This window comes from Gymnoscopelus microlampas, assembly GCF_963454915.1.
Source record: "Gymnoscopelus microlampas genome assembly, chromosome: 2".
In the NCBI taxonomy this organism is placed as follows: domain Eukaryota; kingdom Metazoa; phylum Chordata; class Actinopteri; order Myctophiformes; family Myctophidae; genus Gymnoscopelus; species Gymnoscopelus microlampas.
Window position 1 is genome coordinate 8,361,959 of NC_139939.1, and position 13,436 is coordinate 8,375,394.

Sequence of the window (13,436 nt, forward strand, 5' to 3'; positions counted from 1 at the left end):
TGGACGTCAGCTCACGCATTACGAAGCGTTGTGAGCTTGTAGAGCTGCTATTTTTGGTGAAGAGAGTTGGTGTAGAGGGAAAAAGGAGAGGACCTATTATAGAGCCCTGGGGGACTCCGGTCAACCAAGTGGGGTTAAATGGTCAACATGGGAGTGCATGGACTCCAAATCAGCTCCACATGCAGAGTGCAACAAGCGTTTACAATTTAATGAGACACCTTCATAAAAAGGTATCAATTAATCCTTCATATACTCTTATTGCCACATTCACTTCCTTTACATTTTAACCACCCTAAACCACCCTGATTTATACTTAGTTGTGTGCCAGTGTCGAGCGTGAAAATAGCCCATCTGATGCGTTGTGAGCTTGCAGATCTGCTATTGTCCGTGCGTGAACACCACCGGCGTGCAACAAAGTATAAATCAGGCCTTTAGAAAAGGAGAAAAAAACATGTTTTTTTTTTTACCTTTGTATGGTCCTGATTCAATGATGCCTTCTGTGGCAGCCAGGCTGCCGGGTGAGACGGATGCCTCTGAGAGGTAGGTATCGAACCGGGAACCTTCCGAGCCACCTTGTTCCGGCTGCAATTCCACAGCATAGGAAATAACCATCCAACACTCAGTTTATGATGACCATCTTGTCAAATGTAGATTAACTGTTCTGTTAACCACTTAAGCCCTATTCTATACTTCATTGAACGACAGTGTCACGCAAATATAGCTACAACGCACTGTGTTTAGCTATTTTTTAAAATACATTTTTATCCAAAATAGAGATGCCAGGTTGAAAATGGTTAATTGAATTGACACTGTAGTTGCTTTTGTTTTTGTCAAATGCCTCTAGAGGGCGACCTTTTACAGGTAACTCTCACCAACACATAAGAATACATTTAAATAAAAACATTTAAAGAAATAGAAGATCAATGTCACTCTAGGTGGAAATGTTCCAAGAATTTCCCCAAAAACGTAATAATTGCCAATCTACAAGGGCTTGTAAATCCGCTATTTCCACTATTTTTTAAACAGGGCTTAAGTGGCTACACATTTGCTTTCAAATGATACATAATAAAAAGGTGGATTGCAGGTTACCCTCCTGAAGACGTCCTCTGGGTTCTCCTCCAGATCTCCATTGCTGGTCACCGAGATCTCAGCGGCTGAGCTTCTGTGGACCTCCTCAGCCATAACGCCACCCTGGAGGACCAGACATCACACAGACTGTAGCAGCAGCTCATTTCACTGGCAATGCATTGGAGCATTCCAAACCTACCTCACAGAAGAAGCATCTGGAATTTGGTTACTGTCGGGTGGAAACCCTGTATGTCCGAAACTGTTCCTTTTAGATTGTTACTATAATTATTATTAACCCATTTAGACCGGGAAAGAATCTGTGTCATTGTAAGATTTCTTTGGGCTATTTTTTGAAAAAAAAATCTTGAAAATGTGTTGTTACATTTTTAACTCAAATCTTTGCTTCTGGGGTTCCCTGGAACAAAATATCTTCAGACGGGGGTCCGCCGCCAAATACACATCATTTTGGGAGGTTCTTGACATGAAAAAGTTTAAGAAACACTGATCTATAAGCTCATATATACAAGCATATATACAAGCTGATAGCTATGAGCTTCTTCATCTGCTATTTTTGAATAGTCAAAGGAATATAAAAATGACACACAGATGCATTCCCGGTCTTAGTGGGTTAATTCAATAAAATAGTGAAATTAACCAATCTACAGTACAAGCTCACAACGCATTGATCGGCTATTTTCTCTACTGTACTTTTTTGGGACACTCTTGTATTATCGTTTTATTAATTGCTTGTTTTTATGTGCAGCCCTTTGGCAAATGTATCGTGATATCGGGCTATACTAAAATGTGACTTAACTATGATGAAGGACATTCATTTAAACAATTATTTAAAAGTTAAAATATGGAGATATGAGGTTTCTGCCCCGACAGCAGTGGTTTCCTTGTAAAATAAGCCTCATGTTGTCCTATATGTCACGTGGCAGTTGAAGGGCTGCCATATTGTGGACATCGCCCCAGGAGAACCACTGGGGTTCTATATATATATAGCATCATAATATTTATATAATATCATAACAGATGTACAGATCAGCTTCTATAACTTCTTCAGAACTAGGTGATGTACCGTACTACACATTACAACATACTAGACAATTATAATGTTATCCCCTTTAGTTGTTTTGGGATATTTGCTGTCACTGTACATTTAAGCACATCCGTCCTCTGCATATCCTCCTGACTATTAGGAGCAGTAGGCGCTATTAATACAGTGCCCGGGAAGCAATTAGGGGTTATAAGTAAGTGTCTTGCTCAAGGACACTTCCGACACAAGACGGGGTGGGCCTGGTGTCGAACCAGCGACATTCTGCTTGCCAAACAGCCTCTCGAGTCTCTCGACCCACCCTTATTCATCAGGGAAATGGAGGATATATAATTTTATCCTCCATGTCCTTTCTTTCCAAAGTTCAGCAGACTCCTCCAGATATGTTTGAATGTTAAAACATCCTCCACATGACTGAACTGGCAGATTTTGAGTATGGTAGGTTTCTTGTGTCAACCCATTAAAACCAGGAAAGCATCTTTAGATTTTAGCGTAGGCTATTAAAAAATAGGATGTACAAGCTCACACACAAGCTTGTACATCTGCTATTTTTTGAACATTTTTGAAAAAGTCTTGAAAGTGCGAGAACTACTGATATAGAAGGCATTTGTAGCATCAGCCTCAGGTCTGAATGGGTTAAATAAAAGGTTGTCACACCCACGCTTCAACCACTGAGCTACCATATTAACTGAGGAATGACCATCCGATACGAAACCAATACAAGCGAGACTATTACTGGATTCATTCTAAAGATCTACTGTCAGTCTCCATGGAAATGCTTTACACAAGGGTTTTCAGGGCAGAAATGCCTGCAATGATTTCAAAATACCTGGTTTATTTATAGTTAGTTGCGCGTCATGTCACACTGAAAGTAGCAGATATACAAGCTCACGACACTTAGCAGCGTGATGCGTTGTGAGCACACGCGGCACAGGCGCACAAACCAGGCTTTTTACAATGACGTTCATTATTGCAGCTCAAGTCAAACTATTTGGGTCAAGCTGAAGACCTCGTCATTGTTTGACTTCATTACGGTGTACTAGCCTGGCTCGCAAGGAATCTAGGCGAAACATTTTGTACGAGACAGACTTGTTAAGAGAGCCGTTCTCAGAACATAAATGAACATACATTGTAGGCTGGCGCTTAGTTTGTGATGTTATAACTTCACGTTCATTTAAGCAGATTATACGGTAAAATCAGTGGTTCTCAACCAGTGACCACCAGCGGTCCTTGAGGGGGTTCCAGGTGGTCCCCAGCTAAATGATGGAGAGTTGCTAAGCAAATGGACCCTTATAGATCTTTAACTCTTGAGAGCGTAAAATGAAACCAAATGGACCCTTACGGGTCCATTTGGTTTCATTTTACGCTCTCAAGAGTTAAATTATTGTTAAACATTTACTTAATTAAAGAATTGTTCTTTTGATCAACGTTTGCCTGTTATCTCTCCTATTGGTACCACATCAATACAGCATGGAATTGTGGACAAAATCTTATGAAACGATAACACAATATTCAAAGTTTTGGGTCTGAGTGTCTAAATCTCATCAAATGGTGGTTCCGTGGCTCAAATGCTGAATAAATAATGGACCTTGATATGAAAAGGGATGAAAACCACTGCAGTAGTAGATGAACAACGACACAAACGTGATACAAAGGAAGTACAGTGTTTCAGTGGGCCCTCAGGGGAGTGTCATTCACTCTTTTCTCTGCCAAGTCACCGTGTCACTTTCCCAGACCAGAGGAATAAAATCACTGACCAGCATACTCCCTTATTTATAGCTACAGGCTTGAGCTACACTCCACAAAATCTAGCGAGGCAGCAATAGTCTCTATGCACAGCAGCCATATTGGGAATGAATTGGGCCCCTTCCTTACTTCCTTCACAGGTGTTACCAATGATACTAATTAAGGCTCTGTTCCATTTAGTGTGGCATAGTGGTTGTCTTATTTTCAAGGACCCCCATAACTCTGAGTGTACAAATGGAACCAAATGGACCCAAATGGACCCGTAAGGGTCCATTTGGTTCCATTTGTACACTCTCAGAGTTACACACCCACCATAAGAGGCCATTTGGGAACCAAAATGGAGTGTTTCTAGTGAGCCAACATGCACAATATCAGCACCCTGACCAGAATGGAACAGAGCCTTCATTAGTATCATTGGTAACACCTGTGAAGGAAGTAAGAAGAGGCCCAATTTCTTTCCAATATGGCTGCTGTGCATAGAGCCTATTCACAGGGAAGAAAGACTAACCTATTATGTCACGATGGATTGTTAAATAAACTACGTAGAAGACTGATGCCTCTTTGAAACCTATGCAAAACAAGTTCACCTTTGCCGCAGAGAGACACACACACACACACACACACACACACACACACACACACACACACACAGTGCAAACTGATACTGTGACACGTTGGCTAAACAGCGGGCCACTTACAGTGTTGCCAGATTTTGCAAGAAAAATAAGCGACTAGGGGCAGGTCAGTCAAACTTTAATGTCTAATGTTGTTTCAGAGCAGCGGTTCTCAAACATTTTCATGTCAACCCCCCACAAAATTGTTAATCTAGCGTCACAATCATTTTAGCCATATTTTATACTTTGGCCAAAAGAGCAAAAAGTTTCGGTGTGCGGGCCTATTCTTTGGTTTAACCATCAGAGATCTCCTCCTATACTTTGGCCATTCAAAAATAGCAGATATACAAGCTTGAAGATCTGCACTTTTTTATCATGAAAATTTCTGCACATTTTTTAATATACAGTTTATCGTTAAAGTAAACATTTTTAACTCAAATCTTTCCTTCTGGAGGTTCCTGTCATGGCAAAAAATATTTTTGAGATGGGGGCCGCAGCCAAATGCATATCATTTTGATATCCTTGACATGAAAAAGTTTGAGAACCACTGGTGCTTATAATGAGCAAAGTTGGCAACGCTGGTCTGAAACACAAGTCAGTGGATTTTTAGTAGGCCACAGGCTGGGTGACCGTATAACAATTTGTGGCGACACAAAAAAAAAGAAGTTTATTTCAGGCCATGTCCTCCTGTCTAAACGTTACAGCCACTGCTGGCTGGGTCAGTTTCCTGTACTGTGTGGTTTAGTTACACTAGACCAGGGAACTGGGACAATGAATGACCTAATCCATTGGTTCTCAAAAAGAGGGGTCCGGGGACCCCCCCAACAGGGGTCCTTGAGGTGGTTCCAGGGGGTGTTCCCAGCAAAAGTTAAATAAACTTATATAAAAAGAGCCGTTTTAACTACTTTATCCATTTATACGTTGACTATTCAAAAATAGCAGATCTACAAGCTCACAGCGCGGCACCCTTGTAGATCTGCTATTTTTGAAGATGTTTTGAATGATATCGAAAATGTTTGGAAACTTTTGAATTATCTAAGTTTTTTTTTACATAAATCTTCTTTTCTGGGGGTTCCTGGCACAAAACATTTTCAGATGGGGGGTCCCGCGGCCAAATATATATCAATATACATCAACTACTGACCTAATCAGTATAAAGCTCTTTGACAAGCAAGACAGGTCAGGACTATAAAAGCACAAATCCATTCAACCTTGAGCTGGCCGCCTGGCAGTTAACTTGGCACAGTATACTGCTATTGTAAAACGTTATTATTATGAGAAGGAAATTCCAGCAGGAGACTTTGAGCAAAACTTCCTGCTCCTACAGTATCTAGATCTGAACTAAATAATGCACAACATGGTCACCAGATCAACTGGTAATAAGATACAGGCCTTCTATACTGGCCTAAACGGGTAGGTTTGTTTAAATGCCACACGCCAATGAGTGACTTAATAGAATATATTGGTTCACACGTTTACGCAGACAACTAGTACAAACTTCCCTCCAGGCTAATTCTAAAAGGGGAGAATCTGATTCCATTCAAGATTTTTTTGTAATTACACAGACATGAATAGAAATGAAAGCCTAAGGGGCTGTGTGGGCGCACACAGCCTACACAATGTATATGTAGTGAAGCTTGGTCGTGCAAGGAATAGCGGAAATACCTGATCTACAAGCTCACAACACGACGCATTGTGAGCTTCTAGATCTGCTATGTTTGGAAGATTTTGACATTTATTTTCTTAAAATATTTTTTTATTTTTTTTTTTTTTTTTGGGGGGGGGGGTAATTTTCACCTGTAATTACATGCCCAAAATAGGGATGCCAGGGATACATTGATTAAAACAATAGGCTGTGCCAACTGTTTCTATTGAGATAATGAAGTGTCCTAAAGAGACAGAGGTGGTCTTGCATCAAGCCTCATTGCATCATGCAAACCAAAGTTCACAAGAAGCCAAACTGTCTTGATTCATGTTTTTTTCCAGTTGGTTACAAGCATGTCTCAGCCCTTTTTCCAAACCTCTTCACACAGCACAGCAGCAGTCGGCGTGAATGAAACTGGGAATCGTGGCTTTTTCCTTCAATGATGATTACGGCTTTCAGAATTCCTCAGTTCTTTTCTCACTCTAACACAACCACCAGTAAAACAGATTGCATCTACAGCCAGTCAGACACATTTTGCAAAAGACAACATCACGTATTGTCTGAGTATATTTTTGAATGACTTTGTCACAAATACAACACATGGTTAAATAATTTGATTACGAGACATGTACAGTACACAGCCTTTTAGAGCTATTTGATTTATGTAGTGCTTTGGTAGAATGATTTGATTTTGGGAGTATTTATGCAGTATTTTGAATTTGAAGGATAGAAGAACCGTCTCATTTTGAGAGACATTTTGAGGTGTGAAATTATCCACTGTGTTCTGCCAAGACAGCTACATGTTGATACAGAGAACTGTGTAAAGAGTTTTGAACAAGTAGAAGACTAGACTAGGCTATAGCCTATATTCTCAGACACCATTCTCCAGCTCTTTTGTTCAATTCTGCAGAAAACCAGCGGATATAATAGGCAGGCCACTGGCAACAGCCTGCAACCAGCACACATGTACAGAGCTTTGCTTTGTTTATATCATGTGTCATCTGATATGGGGTCTTACTAAAGGGTTAAACAGCCTCGGAGGAGCCAATACAAGACGACTGTGTTTGGGTTATCTCCCCTCTCGGATACGCGAACCCTTTTTCTACCCCTTGTTTTTCAGTAGCGGGGGGCGGGGAGCGGGGGGCGCATTCTTGGCGTGGCTTTTTGATCATCTTGATGATGATGGACCAATTCATAGAACCACATTCTTTGCGTGGCTTTTTGATCATCTTGATGATGATGGACCAATTCATAGAACCGCATTCTTTAAAAAAGAATGTTTATAGATTTTTTACTATCAAATACATTGATTAAACACTTTAATCAACCCTATTTTATACTTCGTTGTACAAAGGTGTTGTGCAAAATAACAAAATGTCCCGAAATTATAAAAAAGTTACTCATAAGGCTATCATCATATAATGATTTACTTATATTGACTGTATCGACAGCTGTTTCACTCATCTAATATAACAGTTTATACTTAGGCTGTCGTGAAAGTGTAATATTTAGAGAAATTCTAAGTTTCAAACGCAAATTTTATTTTTAATTTAACCAGTAAAACCACGTTGAGACACAGTCGCAAAAGTAGTGGTGAGACAGCTGTTTCACTCATCTAATATAACAGTTTATACTTAGGCTGTCGTGAAAGTGTAATATAAGTTTCAAACGCAAATTTTATTTTTTACTTAACCTTTATTTAACCAGTAAAAACACGTTGAGACACAGTCGCAAAAGTAGTGGTGAATTAGGCAAATGGATATTTATTATATATTTAGACTGCATGTTTCCTTTAAAGTTTAATGCACGCAACTGTTTTCGCCAGATTTCATTTCTGCTGTTTCTCATGAGCGTGCGTCAGTCGGGCCTCAACAACAAAGCCGTCTGCGCATCGACTTCCGCTGCACTGACAGCGCTCGCCCAGTGTGGGCGGAGCTATCCGTCTAGGATGTGACGTAGGGACTAGGGCGCCCCCCGCTCCCCGCCCCCCGCCCCCCGCTACTGAAAAACAAGGGGTAGAAAAAGGGTTCGCCTCGGATACAACAACAACACCACCAGCCCCCCGGAACGGTTGTAGATCAGAGATCTCAACCCATGCTGTGTGATACAGTCAGTCATAATCACGCTACATCAGCGGTCTCAAACTTGTTTTTATTTAACCCATTAAGACCGGGAACGCATCCGTTTCATTTTAAGATTTCTTTGGCTATTTTTGAAAAATCTTGAAAATTGGTGCGAATCAATTTTTGAGTATATATATTTTTTTAAACAACATTTTTAACTAAAATCTTTGCTTCTGGGGGGGTTGACGGAACAACATATTTTGAGACGGCGGGGTCCACGGCCAAATACATATTATTTGGAGGGGTCCTTGACATAAAAAGTTTTAGAACCACTGATATTATAGCAACATACGTTTTTTCCAAGTAACTTAGGATTTAAGACATTTGTTGAACCCCCAGAAGCAAAGATTTACAAATGTTCGCTATATACATTCAAAGATTTGCACACATTTTCACTATAGTATTTTTCAAAAATAGCAGATCTACAAGCTCATAGCGTGGCACAGAGTGCCGAGCTATGAGCTTGTAGATCGGCTTTATTTGAATAGCCAAATAAATCTAAACAGATTCTTTCCCCGGTCTAAATGGGTTAAAGGCCCCCCCATAACTCTGAGAGTGTGCAAATGGAACCAAATGGACCCGTAAGGGTCCATTTGGTTCCATTTGCACACTCTCAGAGTTACAGACCTGTAAGGGGAGATTTGGAACAGCCTCAAAGAACGCAGAGAGGGTCCCCAACCAAAGCTCTGTCAAATGTTTCCGCCGTAAACGTTAACGTCTCAAACCTGCAGACCGGTTGTTGTTATGGGTACATTTGGTGTCACGTAACACACGCGGCATAAATACTTAAAAGGCTACACGACGCTCCCGCCTGACAGACAGACAGGCTGGCAGCGGAGCATTCACAGGAGGGCGTGTCTAACTGTCAGGTAGATAAAGACATGCCTGTCGTCATGGAAATGACGTCTAAACAAACAATCGGCAAGGAGGAGGGACATCTCTCTCCACATACTGACTAGTCTGTGTTATTACTGTACGAAAGCATTATTCAACCTGTTCTGTTGTATTATTTGGCCCCCATGTTTTTTTTTCACTATATTGTCCATGTCTAACAAAAACAAACTGTTCAGTAATACCCGTACTGCCCCAGATTATGAGACTTCCGACACCCACACTTTCTGATATGAACAGTAAAACCCATCACACGCTTAGAACTCATAGCAAATAGCAAATGACACTACAAATCCCCTACATCATCACTTCAAACTCATCTGAAGTGCCATCTGGACGAAGATACAGAACTTTGAAATGGCAAAGCGTTCGTTTTAGTAGGAGTTTTGTCCCTTCAGCCATTGCTGCACCAAACAAAAGTTGTGTATACTGTGGACTTCATGTATTGTCTTGGTGTTATGTTGTTCTGTGCTATATGGTTATGTTTTTTCTGTTGGAACAGACTGTGAAGATGAATATCACTGAGGGGACATTATCACATTAAAGACAATTATTATTATTTTTAGTAAGATAATATTGTGGGGAGTAAATAAAAGTTAAGACATAACAGAGAGAGAAGGGTTGTGAGATCTGCTGAGGCTGTTGTACCGTGTCACAATTCAAGCTGTTGAATCATGTTCATGTAGTATTCCCAGTATTACATCACTGAAGCTTAACCTTTAAAAACTATTGTGAAAATGGAGTGTCTTGAGGCAACTTGTGATTTGGCAGTATGATTAAAAACTGGATTGAATTGAATTGCGGTCAGAGAGGAGAGATTTGTCATGTTGGGAATGGAGTCCCAAGACACAGCAGTTGGCGGTCAGCATGGTCACTGTCATATCACTGTGTTAGAACGGTTTTGACAGCTCTGGATCTGGGGGAACAAATACAGACTGGCAAGAAGAGTTTCTTTAACCACTTTAAACCTGGTCTCTCTATGTTGGGCAATGGCATGTCATTAAATGCGAATCATTATTATATTATAAAAAAAAAAGGTAGAAATCTCACTTTTCAAAATGATTGAGAATAGCACAAAAAGCAGATCTACACACACATTATGACGTGTTCTTATACAAAAAGTATAAAGCATTAACCCCATTAAGACCGGGAAAGCATCTCTCTGTCATTTTAGATTTCTTTGGCTATTCAAAAATAGCAGATATATATACTGTAGCGCTTGTAAAGCGAACATTTGTCAAACATTTTGTTCTAGGGACTTCCAGAAGCAAAGATTTCAGTTACAAATGTTCGCTTTAAAACATATATTCAAAGATTTGCTCACATCTGCCAAAGTACAGAATATGACTAAAATCTAAAATGACAGCGATGCGTTCCAGGATTTCATGGGTTAAGTGTAAAAAGTTGCGGTAATAAGTTGCTCCTGCAGAGCCTCGCTGTAAAGAATGATGGGAAAGAGCTGTCTCTGGTGTGTGAGCAGGGTGTCCTCCCACTAGAGCCCAGTAGCCTAGAAACTGGCCTGTGTGGGGAGGGAAGGATAAATAACAGCCACGTAATCATCCAATCAGCAACCTCAGCAAAAAGAGGAAGCCGTCAGTTTGTCCTCTCCAAACAGTCCACTGTGTGGAGATGAGTCAACCATGTTGCTAGCTGTTAGTAACGACAACTCGGTTATTTCAACACGTAACGTGGAAAAGAAACCCAAATCCTATCATTTGAAGGATGACCATGTAAGGCTTAAGCTACAGCTTGAGGTCATTTCATAAATGGTGCCTCAAAACCATGCAGAACTTACTTCATCATTCCTTTTAAGCCACATTAAGCCCTGGTGTCCCTGTTTTGGACATGATGTCATTGTAGGCAAAACCTTCCACAAATTCTCTAAATATTGCCGATTTATTTTTGGAATATCTTCAAAAATAGCTGATAGCCGATCTCAGCTATTTGGCTATTTTCACCATGTGTTCTATGATGAAATATGATTTGTTCTATGATGAAGTATACGTCCACAACTTTTACTTGTCAATATTCAAATTAAAAAATAGCAAAAGAAGCAGATCTACAAGCTCAAACGTTTGATGCTTTTGTGTGACGCTGTAGTATGATCAAGTAGGGCATTAATTTACGAAAAACCACAAAAAGTTAGAATATGGAGATAAGAGGTTTCTGCCCGTCAGCAACGATATAGGGTTTAATCATTTAAGAAGACCTATTTTATATTAGTATATATATTTTTACCTATAGATAATGACATGCCCACCACAGGGACGGCAGGTTGAGAGTGATTAAGTCGTTAAGCTTCATGATGTAATGGTAGGAATCCTCCCAAAGTGAACGTGATTCAACAGCTTGAGTCGTGACACATTCCAACCGCCTCAGCAGATCTCAGTGTGCCTGGAACGTGAAGGCAAGAGCCCAAATCCCCTCTGCCTGCCAGCCATGTGACTGACTGCTGCTCTATTGAACTCCACAAGCTCTATCTACATACACACACACACACACACACACACACACACACACACATATGCCACACACAGCAAAAACTGTGTGAGGGATTCTTATCATTGCAGCAATCAGTAACACACGCACGCGCGCACACACACACACACACACACACACACACACACGTATGTATTACTATACTTGTGAGGACATCAGCATTTTAGGACGGCAATTTTATGAATGCCATTTTTACACATTTTTGACAATTTAGAGCTTTAAGCCTAAAGCCGAAAATAGCCGATCTACAAGCTTACAACATGTCAGAGCAGATCTGCTATTTTTGGTGCATTACACCAGCACGCAGTATGTATCACACACATAACTCCAACCCTAACCTCAAAATGTCTAATCCTAACCCCCAACAACAATAAAGCATAAACACCACTTTATAATGCCTATTTCTCAAATTCTACTAAATGTATGGGGACATTTGGCCCTCACAAGTATAGTAATACACACACACACACACACACACACACACACACACACACACACACACACACACACACACACACGTGTGGTAGGGACAATACCTGTTTGGGAGGAAGTATCAGTTACTGACAGCAGGAACTGTGACTGCTAATTGATAATCAACAAATTATGGCATGTCATTTTGTCTCGAAATAGCAGTATTATGTAGTACTTCACAGTAAAGAAGATAATGATATTCCTTTGAACATTTTCATTTAAGTCACATTTGACACACAGAGAAGAACTTCCACCACAACATGGTTTGACACATCATCAGTAGACTAGCCTCACAGAGCCAAGATGATCAGAGATCTCTGCCGAAAGACACATCTGGGTAAATGTCAATTCTATACAGGGGCTAGAACAGCGGTGAGAACAGCCGCTAACAAAACGACAGACAATTTTGAGAACAAATCATTTCACCGTGCCAAAACGAAGGATTGCCGTGAAGTCTTTTGTTTCCAGACAGTTTTAGCCCCTACATTGAACCAATTACACCCGATGTATCAGTAGGCATTTCCTCAACAACAAAAAAACTCAACCAAAAAGCTACTCCCAATCAAAGCTGAATTTGAAGCGCAGTCATCAACCACAAATCTAAAAAGAAAGAGAGAAGCTAAACCACCGCTAATCACACAAATTCATTCGCAAGTAGGCTATTTTTCGATGACATTTCACAGGCAAAAAACAAGAAATCCAACTTCATCAAAAGAGAAAAAACAGCCCCCAACACCAGCAGCACCACCGCAAAATCAAAACCCAACATTTAGGAGAAGCAACAGGGACAAGGAGAGCGCTCTACAGGATAGAAAGGAGTTTGATTGAATCTCCAAACAAAACAACAATGAATATCACCTCTGTTTGAGCGTGAGAGCCTCCGTTTTCCTCAGGCGCCTCTGTCTCAGTACGAGGGTCTTCCCTGCGCTCCTCATCTTCTACACTGTCAGACGCGTGCCGGGTCAGACCGTTCACTCCGCCGAGCTCGGGGTTCTCAACTCCGTCTGCAACCTCACCTGTCCTCCCGACCTCCTCCTCCTCCTCCTCCCTCCCTCCTTTAACCTCCCCGTCCTCCTCCCTCTTTTCTACGTTCTCCACCTCAACACCGCGAGCGGCGCCGCTGTCGGAAAGCACTGTGTCTCCGACACTTTCTCCTCCTTCTCCTGCACTCTCATCATGATCCTGTACATCCTCACTCAGAGACGCCTCTGTTTTGGGAGCCTCCTCCCGCTCGCAATCCACTTGTTGCGGCGGCCGGCGCTCGGGCGAGGTCCTCCCCGACTCGGCCTCAAGACTAACTTCAGACATTACCTGAAAACACA

At 41.1% G+C, this 13,436-nt stretch overlaps 1 protein-coding gene across 3 annotated transcripts in view; it reads right to left on the reverse strand.

Moving 5' to 3' along the window:
- arfip1 (ADP-ribosylation factor interacting protein 1 (arfaptin 1)) overlaps window positions 1-13,436 on the reverse strand; it is a 29,255-nt gene that overhangs the window by 13,634 nt on the left and 2,185 nt on the right. For 2 of the 3 annotated variants that reach the window (XM_084045296.1, XM_084045295.1), the window contains exons 2-4: window positions 12,973-13,425; window positions 1,090-1,191; window positions 468-582 (exon numbers count right to left, since the gene is read on the reverse strand). In XM_084045296.1, the coding sequence (XP_083901422.1) occupies window positions 468-582; window positions 1,090-1,191; window positions 12,973-13,422 (667 nt within the window). In that variant the 5' untranslated portion in view covers window positions 13,423-13,425. The remainder of the gene's footprint in view (window positions 1-467; window positions 583-1,089; window positions 1,192-12,972; window positions 13,426-13,436) is intronic. The other variant, XM_084045297.1, reaches the window with a different exon arrangement.